We start from the raw sequence: 20,037 nt of genomic DNA, 5'->3' as shown, positions 1-20,037 counted from the left end.
TTCCGCCTCAGCCTTCCAAGTAGCTGGAACTACAGGCACGCGCTACCACGCCCGGCTGATTTTTTGATTTATTGTAGAGATGAAGTTTCGCCAAGTTGCCCAGGCGGGTCCCGAACCCATGGGCTCCGGCAGTCCACTCACCTCAGCCTCCCAAAGTGCTGGGATTACAGACTGAGCCACCGAGCCCGGCTTACTTTGATTTTTAATAAATCTATGTTTTAATCTAAAATAACTAAATTTCCATTTACATAGACTTGTTTTATGGAAAAAAATTGTATGCTTATTATTAAAGGAATATCTGTAACTATAATTTTTATTCTGTTTAGAATAATTTAAGCCAGACATGGTGGCTCACATCTGTAATCCCAGCACTTTGGGAGACCAAGATGGGAGGATCACTTGAGGTCAAGAGTTTCAGACTCCATCTCTACAAAAAAAAAAAATTAGTGCTATGGCAGTTTCAGCTAATTGGGAGGCTGAGGTGGGAGAATTGCCTGAGCCCAGGAATTCAAGGTTACACTGTGCTAGGATATCACCACCACACTTCAGCCTGGGTGACAGACTGAGACCCTGTCTCTAAAAAATAACAACTTTTAAAAAGAGGGCACCCCCTCGGGTCCCCTCCTACTGTGGGTTCTTTTCTGTTATCTCAACAAATCCAGCTTCAAAAAAAAAAAGAAGAATTTAAATTAAAATATTTTATTCTTAATAGTAGTTGTCTAAATCTAATACTCCAGAATTATTTCTTGGGCATGCATGCTTCATCTGCTAGTTTAGGAATAGCTTATTTTTAGATAATGTAAATAAAAGTCCTTTATTTAATTTTCTGGTAGAACTTTTATAAAACTGAAAATATTGTTTTTGGAGCGATTTTTACATTGAAAATTAATATGAGCTATGAAAGGAAATTTAAATGCAAGAATATATTTTTAACTAAGAATTTGCATCCTAATTTGAATATATGCAATCTCAATATAGTCTAGCCTGGGCAAAACTAGATAACCTTTACCTTTTTATTTTGAGTTGGAGTCTCACTCTGTCACTCAAGCTAGAGTGCAGTGGCATGCTCATGCCCACTGCAGCCTCAACCTGCTAGGCTCAGGTGATCCTTCCACCTCAGCCTACCAAGTAGCTGGAACTACACACGCATGCCACCAGACCCGGCTAGTTTTTGTGATTTATTTGTAGAGACGAGGTCTCACCAAGTTGCCCAGGCTGATCTCGAACCCCCAGGCTCAGGCAGTCTTCTCACCTCGGCCTCCCAAAGTGCTGGGGTTACAGGCTGAGCCACCATGCCGGCCAACCTTTACCACTTTAAAGATAGTTAAGCCACATTGTAACGGCATATTGGTAAACATAAGCTACCTGCTTTTTTTTTTTTTTTGAGTTGGATCTCACTCTGTCGCCCAGACTGGAGTGCAGTGGCACACTCCCGGCCACCGCAGCCTCGACCTGCTGGGCTCCGGCGATCCTTCCACCTCAGCCTTCCAAGTAGCTGGAACTACAGGCGCGTGCTACCACGCCCGGCTGATTTTTGATTTATTGTAGAGATGAGGTCTCGCCAAGTTGCCCAGGTGGGTCTTGAACCCTCAGGCTCAGACAGTCCACTCACCTCAGCCTCCCAAAGCGCAGGATTACAGGCTGAGCCACCGAGCCCGGCTGCTACCTGCTTTTTAAATTGCCATTTTAAACTAGAATTTAGAAATGGTATCAATTATATCAACTATTTAGAATCCTTTATGTTCTTCTATTTTTATTTATTACTATTAATTCATGTATTTATTTTTACATTTTAGAATGGCTCTTCTCTGTATATAAACAGCAGTGGCTTGCTATGCTACGGGCAGAACAAGACAGTGAGGTGGGGTAGGTATATTATATCACATAATTGTTCATTTAAAAAAAAACTTAACACTATAAATTTTTTAATGTATTAATATGTCAAAAAATTAGTAATGATATTGAAAAGTAAAGCTATTGAAGTAAAGCTCATATAATCTACTTTTATTTTTACTTTTTTTTTTTTTTTGAGTTGGAGTCTCACTCGGTCACCCAGACTGGAGTGCAGTGGCCGCTTCCAGCCACCGCAGACTCGACCTGCTGGCCTCTGGCGATCCTTCCGCCTCAGCCTTCCAAGTAGCCAGAATTACAGGCATGCACTACTACGCCCGGCTGATTTTTTGATTTATTGTAGAGATGAGGTCTCGCTGCCCAGGCGGGTCTCGAACCCGCGGGCTCACGCAATCCACTCACCTCAGCCTCCCAAAGGCACGGGATTACAGGCTGAGCCACCGAGCCCGGCTTTATTTTTACATTTTTATAATATCAATCTTATAAATATCTTTCTGGTTAATTAGATAATTTAATGGAATGTTCAAATTGTCATTTGCTATCTTAACAAAACTGAATGTTTAATCTGCATACTTTGTTTCACCTAGTATTATTGATGACTTTCTTTCAATATATTTAGATATTACTTGAAATAATGCTTCCATAAAGCATAATTTTTATATTTATATATAGGTAAAGTTAATTTTCTTATTTGTGATAATATTGTCAAATTCTGATTAATGTAATAAGTTTTGAAGATCTTTAAGTCTAAAGTGAACTACCTTCTGGTTCTAAAGTGAAATCATCTTGTTATAGGTAAAATAAAAACATAGGACTCGGAAAATAAATCATTCTTTTTTTTACATAGTTGTGTAAAAAAAAAAAAAAAAAACATAGGACTCCACCTACAAAATATTTATACACTTTATGTATTCTAAGGGAAAGAAAGTTATTCTTTCATTTTATGGTGCTTTGCGATTCACAGGAGTGCTTTTACGTTTATGACTTGATGCTTGTACTAGCTCCTTGAAGTAGGTAGTGTGAAGCGAGAGTCTATCTTTGAGTATGTAGAAGAGGTCTTCATAAGTTTAATTTTTTTCTCCTGATCTCTTTTAACCCATTTATATATACCAAAAATTTTCTAAAATAATGGCCTAGTTTATATAAATTTGTATTCACATAGTAGTGTATGAAAGTGTTATATAAATTCATGATGATTATGAGGTCATTATTATCCAGGATTTTTGGTGTCTACTTCATAATCCCATCTTTTCTCTCTCTCTCTCTTTTTTTTTTTTTTTAGTCCAGTTCTCCCTCTGTGGCCCAGGCTGGAGTACAGGGGCACAGTCACTGCTCACCACAGCCTTGACCTCCAGGGCTCAAGTGAGCCTTCTGCCTCAGCCTCCCGGGTAGCTGGGACTACAGGTGCATGCCACCATGCCTGGCTAATTTTTTTATATTTTATGGAGACAAAGTCTCACTATGTTTCCTAGGCTGGTCCTGAATTTCTGGGCTCAAATGAACCTTCCACCTTGGCCTCCCAAAGTGCTGGGATTACAGGCATAAGCCACCATGCCCAGCCATATAATGCCATCTTTTTACAAAGATATTTGTAGCATACTTATCCAATACAAATATAGTAAAATTACCGAAATAGAAATAATAAATAGAAGCCAAAAAATAAGAGTTAATTGTTTAATAGAATTGAGATTTGAAACATTTTGTAATGTATGAAATAATGTCTAAATCATCCTGCTTTTTTGTGTATTTAGTTTATAAGTTTTGGGTGTTCTTTATTTTTCAAGATTTTTCTCATCCATATCCTTACTGAGGTCAGTATGGAGTCTCATCTAAGATGCTGAGCTAGAGTAAGTGTTTGGCTGCCCTCAGAAGTATAGTTCTATCTGTCAGTATGCATGGGGCATTGGTTTCAGGACATTTGCGTTTACTAGAATCCACACATACTCTAGTCCTGCTGTTGGCTCTTTAGAACCTGCATATGTGAAAAGTCAGCTGTCTGCCTCTGAGGATTTCGCATTCCACAAACACTGCATTTTTGATCTGGGTTTGTGTAAAAAAAATCTGCATGTAAGTGGACCCAAGCAGTTCAGAACTATATTGTTCAAGGGTCAACTGCATATGATTTTATTGCCCTGATGAAATGTTCTATTCCACAGACACTAAGTTCCCTGCTATGGGGCTACTAAAGTGAAGAAGACAGTGTATTTCCTGGCTACTAGATTATGATCTAGTAAAGTCTCCCTCTAGGGTCCTCCTTGTCCAAACTCTCTTCCACATTGCCAAGAGGGTTCACTTTCTAAAACAAAAATATAATTGTGTCACTTCCCTGCTTAAGTTTGTCCAGGGATATTTGATGACAGTTAAGGTATCACAGTATAGCTATTCAAAATTATTGAAGCTAGATGGTAAGAAAATTTGGCTCATTATGTTATTTCCTCTACTTTCATATGCTTGTAATTTCTCATAATAAAAAGTTTGAAAGTTACAGGAAAAAAATGCCTGGTAACTCTTTGTTACCTACAGGAGCAGCTGAAACTTATTAGCATGGCCTGTTGGGGACTGTCAGCATTCTGTCCCAGATGTCTTTAGCTTCATGTCGTCTCATATTCATCTACACTAAATATGTGCTAAACGCTTATGTTCATGTGCTGCAGTTGCAGTAAATTCCTTGTACATTTGGTATTTTATGCTCCAATTCTTTTTTATCTGCTATTCCTTCTGCCTGAAATATTCTTCCCCCTGCACAGAATTTACCTCTTACTTCTACCTCCACAAGCTCCCATTCAGGCACAGATAATATTTGCTCTGTAATGGTTCCCCCTGTAATCCCAGGCAGTAAATCTGGGCCTTGTCATGCTCTTAACATCACAAGCTAAACATTATTATAATTATTACTTATGTCTAGTGCCCTATTAGACGAAGCTCTTGGATGTCAAGGACATGTTTTATTTATTTACATTTACTTATTTATTTCATTATTTATTATTATATGTATTATGTCCCCAGTTCCTAGGCACTTCATACTGTAAACTAATGAATATATTGTACTACTGTTAACATTTGGCATCTTCAAGCTAAGAATAACATCATTTTTATTACAGCTTGAGATAGCAATGTTTCTCTTAGTTAATTGAGGAGCCAAGTAAAGACCAGTTGGTGAAATTCTATAGTTGTTTTCTATTAAATATTGATTTTGCAAAGAACAGGGTACCACATGTTCTCACTCATAAGTGAACCCTGAACATTTACCATGCTACTATAAGAAAGGGATTGGCGGTAGTGGCATACTACCGGGGTGGGGGATGTGAGGAGACAACATCAATAAGGGTACCTTGATCTCAAACCAGGCAAAATGGGGGCCAAAGGGAGCCCCAAACTTTACCCGTATGATGTCCACTTATATACCTAATTCTGAATTGTACCCCACATCTTTAAAACAATTTTTTTTTTTTTTTAAAAGATAGCTTCTTACTGGAAGGGTCTATCCGTCATGCGGTGTCATGCAGAGCAGTTGCACTGTCCTGAAAATCCTCTGTGCTCTGCTTCTCTTTCCTCCCAGGCCCCAACAGCCACTGATTTTTCAATTGTCTCTGTAATTTTGCCTTTTTTAGACTGTCATAGAGTTGGGACCATGCAGTATATAGCTTTTCATGTTGACTTTTTTCACTTAATAATATGCTTTTAAGGTTCTTTCATGTCTTTTCATGGTTTGATAGCTTGTTTCCTTTTAGTGCTGAATAATAGTGTCTGGATGTATCACAGTTTATGTTTCCATTCACCTATTTAAAAACATCTTGGAGGCTGGGCTCGGTGGCTCAGCCTGTAATCCCAGCACTGTGGGAGACTGAGGCGAGTGGGTTGCCGGAGCCTGAAGTGTTCGAGACCAGCCCCAGCAGCTTGGTGAGACCTTGTCTCTACAAGAAACTTAAAAACAAAAATTGGCCAGGCATGCGGGCATGGTAGCGTGTGCCTGTAGTTCAAGCTACTTGGAAGACTGAGGCAGAAGGATCGCCGGAGCCTGATACAGGGGTGGCCGTGAGTGTGCCACTGCACTCCAGCCTGGGTGATGGAATGAGACTCCAATTAAAAAAAAAAAAAAAAAAAATCCTGGTTGCTTTCAAGTTTTGGCAATTATGAATAAAGCTACAGTAAACAAGCAAAAATAAATAAATTTGCATGTGAAACAAGTAACATAAGTGGTAGGTGATATCATGTCACATAATAGATTTTAATTTCTTAGACTTTTATGGGGTTTTTTGGGGGTTTTTTTGTTGAGCAGAATTTTTCATAGACTTTTTTTTCCCTCTTCTCTGATTTGACTGAACCTTAATAAAAGTAATCTATAAGTCAGGGCAATAAGTGAAACATTGATGATTTTATATATTTTTTTATTTAGTAAAAGCAATGGACTAGACTTAACACATTTTTATCTATACCACAAAATTTTATTTTTAAATTTATCAGCAAGATTTTCTGTTCTTTTTAACTCAGTTATTTTTCAATTACTAATTTCCTATTTTTATATGCGAGTTTATGTCTTATGTATATTTTTAGGCCTCAAGAAATCAATAAAGAAGAACTAGAAGGAAATAGCATGAGGTGTGGTAGAAAGCTTGCCAAAGATGGTGAAGTAAGTATGGATTGTTCTCATACAAATTGTTATATTATCAGCACATGATGTACTTTAAATAACAATAGTGATACTTGTCATACCTTGGATGAGCTTATTCGATAAACTTTCTGAAGCATGTTCTTCTAGGTAAGGAGTTAGAGCCAGCAAGCTCAGTAGTGATTGACTACTCAGGCTTGCATGAAACTGTTGAACTTAAATTTTAGGTTCAGATAAGAGATACGAGAAGAGGATCCCTTAGCAATCCAGAAGTTAAGACAAAAAAGTTGTGTAGGAGCTGTCATATGATATTTTTCTTTTGCCCAGGCTGGAATGCGATGGCACTATCACAGTTCACCACAGCCTCGACCTCCTGGGCTCAGGTGATCTTTCGCTTCAGTCTCCTGAGTAACCATGACTACTGGGCCCTATCTCCTCTGACCCCTGACTGCCTCTGTGAACTCACCTCCAGCTTTTCTCATCCTGTCAGTCACTGCCCCAGTCACTTAGCTCTTTGTTTTTTTGCTTTGGTTTTTGGGTGTTTTTTTTTTAAGTTGGACTCTCATTCTGTCACCCAGGCTGGAGTGCAGTGGCATGCTTATGGCCACCACAGCCTCGACCTGCTGGGTTCAGGCAATCTTTCCACCTCAGCCTTACAAGTAGCCAGAACTACAGGCACGTACTACTACGCCCAGATAATTTTTTGATCTGTCGTAGAGACGAGGTCTCACCAAGTTGCCCAGGCTGTTCTCGAACCCGTGGGTTTAGGCAGTTCCCTCACCTCAGCCTCCCAAAGTTCTGGGATTACAGGCTTGAGCCACCGTGCCCGGCCTATAGAGTATTTTTAAAGCAAGGTATATTTTAATGGGTTCTTTTTACCTCCATCTAGGCACCTAGTTCCCAAAGCTATACCCTATTTAGAGTTGCAGTGGGAAACCTTATTATTTATGATAAAATTACAGTGTGGAACAATAAGGAAACATCATGAAGAGATAACACTAGGAACATACCTTAAAGAATTATGATGGACCAGGAGCAGTGCCTCAAGCCTGTAATCCCAGCACTTTAGGAGGCTGAGGTGAAGGGATTGCCTGAGCCCACGGGTTGGAGAATAGCCTGGGCAACTGGCAAGACCTTATCTCTACAGTAAATCAGAATTTAGCTGGGAGTGGTAGCGTGTGCCTGTAGTTCCAGCTACTTGGAAGGCTGAGGCAGAAGGATTGCCTGAGTCCAGCAGGTCAACACTGGGGTGGCTGTGAGCATGCCACTGCACTCCAGCCTGAGCGACAGAGTGAGAGTCCAACTCAAAAAAAAAAAGAATTGTGATCATAAATGAGGCTTTTCTAGTATAGACAGTTATGTGTGATAATCCTTGGGGAAAGACACAAAAAGTAGGGCACCCACAAGAGAATACTTGGACTGGATTAGGAACAAAAAAAGACATTGTGAACTTTTTGGTTTTGACTTGCTAATATAATAAATTGAAATGTCTTTTTTTTTTATTTCTTAGTACTGCTGGCGGTGGACGGGTTTTAACTTCGGCTTTGATTTACTTGTAACTTACACCAATCGTTACATCATTTTCAAGCGCAATACACTGAATCAGCCATGTAGCGGATCTGTCAGTTTACAGCCGCGAAGGAGCATAGCCTTTAGGTAGGATGACATTTCTCCACCCCATTCCTCCTCACGTCAGAGGAGATACAAGAAATAAAATAAAACCTTGATAATTTACATCAACAGTAGTAGAACTTTAGTAAGATACAGTAAATGTGAAAGTGGTAGGAAATGATAAGGCCCTGTTCCTACGAAATGTGTTACTAATAAATCATAGCATCTAGTATGTCAGGGAAAATGAATATACTGAATATTGAATATCAATTCTGTATCATTCAACTGTTACCTTGTTACTATTTCTAGCAAATAAAAGATCCAAAGTAAAAATACGGCAAGGTATATCTTTCCAAGAAAGCATGTCTGGTACTATCCTTTATTTTCTACAGGATTTGATAGGTCAAACTTTGCCTGATAGTTGACCTGGTAATCTTTTTCTGAGAGGATGCTATAGACTGATAAATTGGAAAGTAACTTAATGAACATACTATTTAAAAGTCATTTATTTTGGCCAGATGCAATGACTGACATTTGTAATCCCAGCACTTTGGGAGGCCAAGGCTGGAAGACTTCTTGAGGCCAGGAGTTTGAGATCAGCCTGGGTAGCATAGCAAGACCTCATCTCTACAAAAAATCAAAAAAACTAGCCGGGTGTGGTGGTGTGCACCTGTAGTCGCAGCTACTCAGAGGCTGAGGTAGAAGGATCACCTGAACCTAGGAGGTGGAGGCTGTGGTGAGCTGTGATCATGCCATTGCACTCCAGCCTGGGTGACAGAGTGAGACCCACAACTTAAAAAAAAAAAGTTATTTATTTATACTTACCTCATACCACATACAAAAATTAACTCAAAATGGATCAAAGACCTAAACTTAAGAACTAAGACTGTGAAACCCTTGTAAGAAAACATAGGGAACGCTTGTTTAAATTAATCTGTGGTTAAAAATCTTATGTGTATTTTTTGATTTGGGTTTTTTAAATCCTAGGTTGCGTTTGGCTTCTTTTGATAGTAGTGGAAAACTAATATGTAGTAGAACAACTGGCTATCAAATACTTACACTTGAAAAGGATCAGGTATGTTTGATTATCTTCTGTGTTGTCGTAATATTTGTCTTTTGAATCCGCTTGAAAACTCTTGAGTTAACATTAAAGTGATGATATTTGGGTTTTTAAGACTAGTCAAGTGCAGGAGTGAGAAGCAGGGAAAGAGTAGAACAAGGAGTTCAATCTATAATTGACTGAACAATCAGTTGAGATAACTCACTACCTTTGGAGCAGCCAAAGTGATGATATTTTTATTTTAAGATTGGTCTGAAAGTTTTTTGAGAGTGAAGATGAAAGTACCATGTTTACTTCTATATAGTTTACCCCATCCCACTAGAAGCATAACTAGAAAAAAAAAAGAAACACAATTTGAGGGGCAGGGAAAAACTGATTATAAGGAAGTAATTGTTCATTCTGAATATCATCTTCAAAAATTTATGAATCTTACATAAGTGCATTTGTTTGTACATTAGCAATAGGCATCTTGACGACAATCTGGTATGTCTCCATAGCTCCTGAATATTACAGAAGCATTATTTTTTAATAAATTCGTTTTATAAAATGACAAACCTTGTCATGTTACCCAAATAATCTTAAAGCCATTTTTTTCTTCAATGCATCACACGCATGTAGAAGTTTCAAAGTGTCATGATAAGAAAGTAAGCTATTTTCAAAAAGTAAAATGAAAGCTGTTAAAATATTGGATAAAGTTATTTCTGTTAAAACTAACCATAATTCTGAAGGGCATAATGTTTTAATAAAGGATTCAGAGCCTATTATATAGCTCACATGAATCATGAGTAGTGAGCAGTTTTCCTCAGACTGAAGATACCATTGTGAAACATCTTTGCATTGCAAGGAACCAATCACTTGATTGCTGTAACCTCACATACCCTGTGTGAGAATTCCTTTAGCAGCATTCTTACAGAGTCCTCCATCCATTGTTGGAACTAACAACAGAGAGTTGGCCATCTTACCTGGTGGGTAATATGCATTTCAAGGCAGATATATAATGAGAAAGTTCACATCTGCCTCCATTGGAATTCTCTATTGGTTCTTCTTTGTACCCTCTGGAGCCGAATGGACAATGACTTTCTTTACTTTCTACCTGGAACTTCATTTTAAAAAAAGATATTGGCCGGGCTTGGTGGCTCAGCCTGTAAATCTCAGCACTTTGGGAGGCTGAGGCAAGTGGATTGCCTGAGTCCCCAGGTTCAAAACCAGCCCGGGCAACTTGGTGAGACCTCATCTTTACAACAAATAAAAAATTAGCCGGATGTGGTAGCACATGCCTATAGTTTCAGCTACTTGGAAGGCTGAGGCAGAAGAATCGCCAGAGCCCAGCAGGTCTACACTGGGGTGGCTGTGAGCATGCCACTGCACTCTAGCCTGGGTGACGGAGTGAGACTCCAATTAAAAAAAAGATATTGTCATGGCTCAAAGCAGCCAGAGACTTAAAAAGTGCCAGGTCAAGATGACAGTTGTATTCCAAATGTTCCTTCCGCAAATATTTGTGTCCTTACTGTGTGGTAGAAGAAATAAAGATGAGCTTGTGTGAATCTGGCCTAGTATAAGTAGCATGATAGAATGAGCTCAGTGTAGTGTGCAGCATTGAGGGAGAAGTATCCAGCCCGTACTGAGCAGCTGGGGATGAGGGGAGGAGGAGAAAGGATGATAACTCAGGGAAAACCTCTTCTGAGAGAGTTGAAAAGCGAATAAATACCTGAACCAATCCTCAAATGATGAGTAAAATGGAAGCAAGGGATATGTGGGTCATTCAAGTAGCGGAAAGACCATTGGAGGAGTTCCATACAACTAGAACCAGGGCATGATGGGCTGTGGATAAAGTTTGGAAAGATTTTAGTAGGGGAACTGTATATGTATATTTGACATAGGTTATAGATGTTATAGAAAATATAAGTAAGGTGAAACCAAAGTCATACATATACCACGCAGGTACACTGCTGGCATTTTTTTCTTCACTTACATATTTTGTACTAAATTTGATCTTACTATTAACTGTTGTGTAACCTGCTCTTTTATGGTGGGAAAAAAATATATCTTTAGAATTAGCCAGCTAGACTCAATTTAGATGATCCCAGTTTTGTTGACAGCATGTAAAGCAGCATTGCCGGGCTCGGTGGCTCAGCCTGTAATCCCGCGCTTTGGGAGTTGAATGAATTGCCTGAGTCTGCGGTTTCGAGACCCGCCTGGGCAACTTAGCGAGACCTCATCTCTACAACAAATCAAAAAAATTAGCCGGGCGTGGTAGCGCGCGCCTGTAGTTCCAGCTACTTGGAAGGCCGAGGCGGAAGGATCACCGGAGCACAGCGGGTCAAGGCTGAGGTGGCCGGGAGCGGCCACTGAACTCCAGTCTGGGTGACTGAGTGAGACTCCAACTCAAAAAAAAAAAAAAAGGCAGCATGGTCAGGGGATAGTCAAGCATAGGCCTTCTTCACTCCATCAGGCCTGATCAAGGTGTTGGCCTTGGGCACATCGGAATCATAGAGCTTTTTCACAGCCTGTTTGATCTGGTGCTTGTTGGCCTTGATGTCCACAATGAACACAAGTGTGTTGTTATCATCTGCCTTCTTCATGGCTGACTCAGTAGTCAAGGAGAAACTTGATGATGGCATAGTGGTCAGACCTGGAACAGAGACAAAAGGGGTCACCTGGCCTGGGCCCAGTAGAAGAAAGAATGGGCCCCCTTTTGGAGCCCAAGGCCAAGAGAGCCTAGATGTATCAGACAATGAGGTGACAATTATAGCCTATTCCCTCCTACTTCACTGTGTGTGGCCTTCCCTTGCCAATAAATATACGTTCACAATGCCATTTTTATTAACTGTTTAATGTTAGTTGTTCATTTTTTTCATTATTGTAAGAAATATACATATATCTTTGTCTGTTTTCCTGATTTTTAAAACGATAAATTCCAAGAAGTAGAATTCTTGTCAAATGGTACATATATTTTCTAATGGCCAAATTGCCCTCCAGAAGTACTGCCCTATTTACACTTCCCCCAGCAGTATAGGATGATATACCCAATATAGGATAATACCATTCTTTCTGGTTTCTATCCCAGTGCCGTAAGTGAAAATAAACTATACTGTTTTAATGTTCATTTCTTTGGTTACTGGTATCATTGGGGTTTTTGGTGTGCTTTAATATCTTGTGTAAATTGACAGTTTATATTGTCTGTTTAATTTTTACTAAAATGTTCGGTTTTTTCTGCTAATTTTAAACACTTTTATATATTAAGAATACCAGCATTTGTGATGTGCTGCAGTTTTTCCATTTTTGTCATTTGTCTTCTCAACCTTCAAAATGACCTATCTTTTCCTTTATTGATTTCTTCTTTTGATGTGATCCTTAGGTCTCCTTATTATTACTAGACACTCATCTATATATTTTTTCTCCTTTTATGGTTTCACTTTTTACATTTGATGGTACATCTGATATGTATCAGATCTATCAATGTGTTTGAGATGCCTTATCATATACTAAGTCCTTATAAACTTGGGTTCATTTCTGAACTTCCTGTTTTATTGATTTTTTTTTTTTGATAAGACAAGACAACATCGTTTTAATTAGGCTTACTTTATTCATCCATCCATTTATTCACTTGAGTTGGAATTGACCAGAGTAGAGCGCAGTGGCTCACCGCAGCCTCGACCTCCTGGACTCAGGCGATCCTTCTGCCTCATTCTCCCGAGTAGCTGGAACTACAGGTGCACGCCACCACACCTGATAATTTTTTTTTTAATGGTAGCAATGAGGTCTCACTCTGTTGTCTAGGCTAGTCTCGAACTCCTGGGCTCAAGCAATCCTCCTGCCTCAGCCTCCCAAAGCATTCCGATTATAGGTGTAAACCACCACACCTGGCCTAATTAGGCTAACTTTAAAATGCATTTTAATACCTAGTAATGCAAAACCATCTTCATTCTTTTTTCAAAAATCCCTGGTTCTTTGTGAATGGTAATTATTTCTTATGGGATGTAGAATCATTTTGTCAAGTTTCCTCTCAATTCCATGGGAATTTTGCTTTATATTATTAAATATATAGAGTAAATTGTGGGAAATTGATGTGTTTCCTTTTGGAATAGGTACTTCTTTTAATTAAATCTTCTTTTATGTTTTTCTTTAAAATTTTTAGTTTTTCCCATGTTGTTACTATTGGGTTGATGCATAAGTTCTTAGTGTTTTCTGCTTGCCCATGGACTGCAGATGTCACATGATGGTTGACTGGCTAGTTCCTCACATTTGTCAATTCTTGAGTTGACTGACATGGATTATTGTGGATAAAGCATTTAAACAGTCTTTGTCAAAGTGCGACAGTCTTCCTGAATGTGGAGAATCACTCAGATCAAAGTGGCCCTTTTTGAAAGAGAGCCATGCTTTTCCCCAGTGGCATTCTCCCCGTACACGCATAAGTGTTTCAAACCGCCTGCGCTGCCTTTACTCCTCTGTTAAACAGATGTCAGAAGTGTTCGGTTTTTTCCACTTGACACTCCATCTTCTTTAGCCCACTAATAACACTAACTGTCTTTCAATCTGTAAAATGCAAGGCATATTCACAAGCACAACATTGTCACTCCAAATGACAAATGATAAACTCCCAACGCCACAGTGTTGCCATGCCAAAAACAAACACTAGGAACTTGTGTATCAACCTAATATATATTTCCTAGAAGCACAATGCTAAGTATTTGATATTCTAATTGCTATTATGACATGAGTCTTTTTTTCCTAATCGTTTTTGATGACAAAGTGATTTTTATATATTTATTTTAGAAGACTGTGCACCTGGATTTGCACGGTAGAAGGTGCTCTTAAACAGCAATGTGTGGGAAGGATTGGAAGTATGATTATGACAGGATGGCAGTTTAGTGATTATATTGCTATCACCCAGATAGAAAACGATGAGAACCTTAAGGAGGATAGCAGTGGAGATGAAGGAAAGGGTGGTGGGTTCCAGAGAGAAAGTCGTGTGGCCGACGGAATTTGGTGTTTGGTTGTGTGTGCCTGTGAGAAAAAGTATCAGGTGGTTCCTGGTTTTCTTACTTGGGCCACTTAATTTATAGTAGTAGCTTTTCCTGTGACTTGAATTGTAGGAAGGAAAATGAACATGACTTGGTGTTGGTGATAGGGAAGAGAGGATGAATTACGTTAAAGGCATGTTTCATTTAAGGACATCAAAGTGAAAATTTGATAAGTTAGTGATAAATGGATCTGGAGTTTACAAACAATGCCTGAACTAGAAAAGAGGACAGGATAAGACCCTAAGGACCACTGGTAGGCAATAAAATAACCCTGATGAGACATTTAAGAGCCAAGAAGAGAAATCAAAGCCACACTGCAAGCGTGAAAACAGGGATGGCCCAGAAAGGAAGGAAGGACTAGACAGGAACCAATAGTTGAGGGTTTGCATTTGAGTTGCTTTATATCCAGGTGCAGGTTTCCAGTAGGAAGTTGGATTTATGGATCCTGGAATTCAGACCTATAAGACAAAATGTGGGGGAAGTAATAGTATAATAGAGGAGTATAGAGTAAGTAACAGGAGCCTTTAAGAAGCAAGGATTTGTACGTGAAGACGAAGAAACAATTGCCTGGAAGTAGCAGTAGGGACCCAGGAAAGTGCTGTTTCTCTGTCTGCAATATGTGGGCTGCACAGCTTCTACCCATAATGGAACAAGAAAGATGGAACTTTGCTGTGAAGTACTTCAATGCAAATATAGATGTCAGTTGAGCCCTCAGGTGGAGTGAAAGATTGGATAAAGCAAAGATTAGATTTTTCTTGCTGGGAGATGGGGACTGAGAATTAATGCAGTTTTTTTAAATTTAGGGTCTCGCTGTGTCCCCCAGGCTGGAGTGCAGTTGTATAGATCATTGTAACCTCAAATTCCTGGACACAGGCAGTCTTCCTGCCTCAGCCTTTTGAGTCGCTAGGACTAAGGCATAGGCTACCATGCCCAACTAGTTTTTAAGATACTTTTGTAGAGAGGGGTCTTGCTGTGTTGTCTAGGCTGGTCTCAAACTCTTGGCCTCAAGCAGTCCTCCCACCTCAGTCTCCCAAAGTGCTGGAATTACAGGCATGAGCTACTACGCCCAGCCAAGGGATTAATACCATTTAAGATTCAGAAAGTGGCGTCCATTCAGCCCCCAAGTGACGTCTTTGTGTCTTCCTTTGCACCCCAACCTTAGCTGTGCTCAAGTACCAGAATGCTAATCTTCCGTGGAACCTTTGTTGTTAAGTTACAGAAGCTTGATTTTTATCACCAGATTCCAGGTCACCTAAGCATTTGCCCTCAGCAGACTTGGTAAATGTGCCTTTACCCCGATTATTGATACAAATTTTGGCTGAGTTAGGGTTGGCTCAAGCATCCGAAGACCAACTATGCTTTGGCAGCGTTCCTCTCTGGAGACACTGTCGGCACAGTCAGCCTGGGTGATGGCCTTGCCTGATTTTGTTCATTGATGTCTTTTTCTCCTTCTTCTTAACCTTTTTAAAAGGCTGGGTCTCAGTCTATTTCCCAAGCTAGAACACAGTGGCAGTCATGACTCACTGCAACCTTTACCTGCTGGGCTCAAGCAAACTTCACACTTCAGCCTCCCAGATAGCTGGGACTATAGGCAAGTGCCACCACTCCCAGCTAATTTTTCTTTTTCTTTTCTTTTCTTTTTTTTTTAAGAGACAGGGATCTTGCTATATTGCCCAGGCTGATCTCAAACTCCTGGGCTCCAGTAATCCTAGCACCTCTTCCTCCCAAAGTGCTGGGATTACAGACATGAGCCACCTCACCTGCCCTCAGTGGTACCGCTTTTACCAACTCCTGTCTCTATGGGAGTTCAGAGCATTCCTGTGTGTATGGATGTAACTGAAAATAAATTGCTTTTACATGATAATGTATTTTATGTTCCAGGAGACAAACAACACGTTTGTCATAGGGACAGTCGGAAGTCTTAGATAAGAGTGGGAACCCTGCTTGCTGATGATAATGACTCCCCATCGTCATGGCAGCGATTTGCTGTTCCTAGGGCCATCAGCAATCGAGGCCAAGTAGTCAGGCTCGGTGCATGTGCCTATTAAGTCCCAGCTCTTGGGAGGCTGAGGCAGGAGGATCCCTTGAGCCCAGGAGTTCAAGTCCCGCCTAGGCAACATAATAAGACCCTATCATTAAAATAAAATTTTTTAAAAAGCCAGGTGCTGTGGCTCAGGGCTATAATCCCAGCACTTTGGGAGGCCAAGGTGGGAGGACTCCTTGAGCCTAGGAGTTCAAGACCAGCCTGGGTAACATAAAGACATCTCTAAATATTAGCCAGGCATGGCGGCACACTCCGGTAGTCCCGTCTACTCAGGAAGCTGAGGCAGAAGAATCTCCTGAGCCCAGGAGGCTGAGGCTGCAGTGAGCCATGATCACACCACTGTATTCCAGCCTGGGCGACAGAATGAGACTATCTTTAAAATAAAGAAAAAAATTTTTAATAAATATGATAAAGAAGTTGAAGCCAAGTGAGAAATGTTATATGTTTCTTTTTTGTTTGTTGGTGTGGTTTTTTTTTTTAGAAGCCTGGACTACTACTAAAGGTTTGTATACTTCTGAACTCTGTATCTAGTCATAAAATATGTAGATACTTGATAGAAACTTTTGCAGTAATGAAAATAACTACCATTATTGAGTACTTACTTAATTTGTAGCTGGCTTTGCTATAAACCCTCTGTGCACTGTCTCATTGAATCCTCAGTGTAATCCTGTAAGATGGGTATTCTTATTGTCCACATTTTACAGTCAATTCTTTTTTTTTTTTTTGACCAGCAGCCTCGACCTGCTGGGCTCCGGCAATCCTTCCGCCTCAGCCTTCCAAGTAGCTGGAACTACAGGTGTGCACTACCAGGCCCAGCTAATTTTTGACTTTTTTAGTGTAGAGATGAGGTCTCGCCAAGTTGCCCAGGTAGGTCTCGAACCCACGGGCTCAGGCAATCCACTCACCTCCGCATCCCAAAGGCGCGGGATTACAGGCTGAGCCACTGAGCCCAGCTTACAGTCAATACTTATTGTCTGCAATTGACAAGGCCGCACAGGTAGTGGGTAGGAGTTTGGAGATTTGAGTTGTGAATCTCAAACTCAGGACTAAAGCTTTTATCCTATACTGTCTCAATTCAGCAGTTTAGTTTTATATTTTTATGTTTTACATGTTGCTATCTTGTAATTAATCCTACACATTTGTCTTGTAGGAACAAGTGGTAATGAACTTGGACAGCAGGCTTCTGATCTTCCCTTTATATATCTGCTGTAACTTCTTGTATATATCACCAGAAAAAAGAACTGAAAATAATCGTCACTCAGAAAATCCAGAAAACTGAGGATCTCATCAGTCAGAAACAGTAGCACTTTGAAAACTTTTTAGGCCATCTTTAATGTAATGGTCCTACTGATATCCACATCTAAGGTGACTAACAATGACAAAGGCCTTATGAACTACATAAACAATACAGAAGATTATTCTTATCCTCATTACATTTCTATGCATATATGAAGAAAACATTTTAAAGCCAAGAAAACATGTCAAACCATTTGTTATAAAGATGTTAACCCATGCTTTTAATTTAGCATCAATAGAAAATTGCTGTAGGTAAATCTCTCATTTCTTTGCAATAAAATACAGATTTAACTTTTAGCTTAAACTTTTTCCCTACCTTCTGTTAGGGAACCTCAGTTATCCATCTATAAATTTATTTTTATGTGGCTAAAGGAATAATTTGAATGGCCAAATTATAAATTATAATTGAATTTCCTTTTAGTTTTTTGCCTGCTCATTATGATTCCTCCTGTGATCCCTTTCCAATCTATGTTTGTTTTTAATTATTAAATACTTTTTCCATATCTTTGGAGACTAAGCTAAGGAAATTTTTTTTAACTTAAATGTTTTCATGCTATTTTATTTAAATTTAGTTTTCCTTAGATTTTGACAACAAAACCAGCTTCAGACCTGCAGATGAACTTGAATGAGGGAAAATCAGTTTGAGTCTGAGGCTATTTCTTGCCTTATGTGGTCTTTTCTTTGACATTCTGTACACCTTTGTTAGGTTGTGAACTATTTATGTATACTAGGTATTGTAATTTTCATAATCTCTGATCTTTGGAACTGTTTATGTTCTAATTTTAGTTGGGAATCCTGTTTCCTAGTTAAGCTCAGGACTTTACAACCTTTAAATTGAGTGCCTTTGAGTTATACATGCTAATAGAAATTTCATAATAAATGTAAATAAGGTCAGGATCTGTATGGAAATTGATAATAAAGCATTAATGTAAAAATGGAACTTATTTTTGTCAAAAATGAGATGTACACTTGTCATGATTTATATATGTAGTTTTCTTGTGTTTATTGCTGTTTTGAAAATAGTCATGATGTTTTCTTTCCAGTCAGAGTAAATACTTCTGTGGTTAATGTATATTTTTTAGTATTTTTTTTAAGTGGGAATAATTTCTATGTATCTGTACAAATAAATGCCCATTTGGAAAAATAATAAATAAGCTCTTATATAATATGAACCAAAAAACCCCATAATTAAAACCAGACTTTGTTTTCTTTCTAGTTAAAGTTTTTATTTTTTCCCAACTTCTTTTAACTTTTGAAATTTATTGATAGTTTGTCTTTCTCAGTAATAAGTCCATAGGTTCATAACTTGCATTTGACCTTTCAAAATAGATCTGCTTGGTTTAACTTAATGGAACCTTTTAAATCCTTCCCTCTCTACCCCTAGAACTGTAATTTAAATGATTGAATACAGGCTGGCTTCGGTGGCCCAGCCTGTAATCCCAGCGCTTTGTTAGGCCGAGGTGAGTGAATTGCCTGAGTGGGTTCGAGATCCGCCCAGGCAACTTGGCGAGACTCATCTCTACAATCAAAAATCAAAAAATCAGCTGGGCGTGGTAGTACGCACCTGTAGTTCCAGCTGAGGAAGGCTGAGGCGGAAGGATGGCCAGAGCCCGGCAGGTTGAGGCTGCAGTGGCCGGGAGCGGCCACTGCACTCCAGTCTGGGTGACAGAGTGAGACTCCAACTCAAAAAAAAAAAAAGAAATGATTGAATATAGTGATTTGGCTGTTATCAAGAGGCTGCATTTCTTATTTTTATATTTGTCTATAATTTTATCTTCCATCAGATGCGGTTTTCTTATTAAAGAATAAGAGGTTCTTTATATATTAAAAATATATAAACACCAAAATTAAATTATTTGAATAATTACACTTTTATAAATCTTGAAGTACATATTGTTAGTGTTTGAGTATACTAATGATCTTTCATTTCACTTACATAAATGAAATGAATTGGAGTTACATATAGTTACTGTTCATTGGTTTTGTCCTGGCTTGGCCAGTTGCTCACAGGTCATTCATAGACAGGATAATTATTTCTTCAGTCACAAGTAGGTTAATGTTCCTATTTGAGAAATTAATAATTAATCAGCTAGTAGTTCACATTGATATAAAGATAAAGCTTTTTCTTACTAAATACTTTTTATGTGTTTGTATAATTTGGTCTTTCCAAGAGGAATATTTTCAATAAGGTGTTAATAGTGTCAACTAAAATACAGTATAAACTATTGTATATGAAAGCTTTGTGTTTGTCAGCCTTTGCCAGCCTCTACCAGTCTTTTTAGTTTATTTGTGCTGCCACTCAGGCTAAAAAATAATATTGACCCATTAATAATTAGTTTTGCTTGTCTATCAGCAAAGAACAGGTCCTTAAGAGAATATGTTCCAGAGTTTTGTGCTAAATGATTAAAGAGGGATATGAATACACCTTTCTTAAAAATGGATTTGGCTTGAAATAGCAAGATAGGCAAAATCATGTGAAGAACAGTGGTAGTCGCTGACGTTTTTAACCTAGTGTTTAACAGCCAACATTTTATCTCATTTC

General features: G+C 38.9%; 1 protein-coding gene across 1 annotated transcript in view; it reads left to right on the top strand.

Moving 5' to 3' along the window:
• GMCL1 (germ cell-less, spermatogenesis associated 1) overlaps nt 1–18,675 on the top strand; it is a 38,816-nt gene extending 20,141 nt beyond the window's left edge. Inside the window, exons 9-13 of the mRNA XM_008062388.1 lie at nt 1,797–1,866; nt 6,406–6,481; nt 7,971–8,116; nt 9,059–9,146; nt 17,350–18,675. Coding sequence (XP_008060579.1) covers nt 1,797–1,866; nt 6,406–6,481; nt 7,971–8,116; nt 9,059–9,146; nt 17,350–17,478 — 509 coding nt within the window. The 3' untranslated portion in view covers nt 17,479–18,675. The remainder of the gene's footprint in view (nt 1–1,796; nt 1,867–6,405; nt 6,482–7,970; nt 8,117–9,058; nt 9,147–17,349) is intronic.
• Nucleotides 18,676–20,037: the final 1,362 nt, after the last annotated feature.

The sequence above is a fragment of the Carlito syrichta genome, unplaced genomic scaffold, assembly GCF_000164805.1.
Source record: "Carlito syrichta isolate Samal-C Ts95f unplaced genomic scaffold, Tarsius_syrichta-2.0.1 Scaffold305689, whole genome shotgun sequence".
Taxonomy (NCBI): Eukaryota; Metazoa; Chordata; class Mammalia; order Primates; family Tarsiidae; genus Carlito; species Carlito syrichta.
The sequence above is the reverse complement of the archived record's forward strand: the minus strand, read 5'-3'. Positions and strand labels throughout refer to the sequence as shown.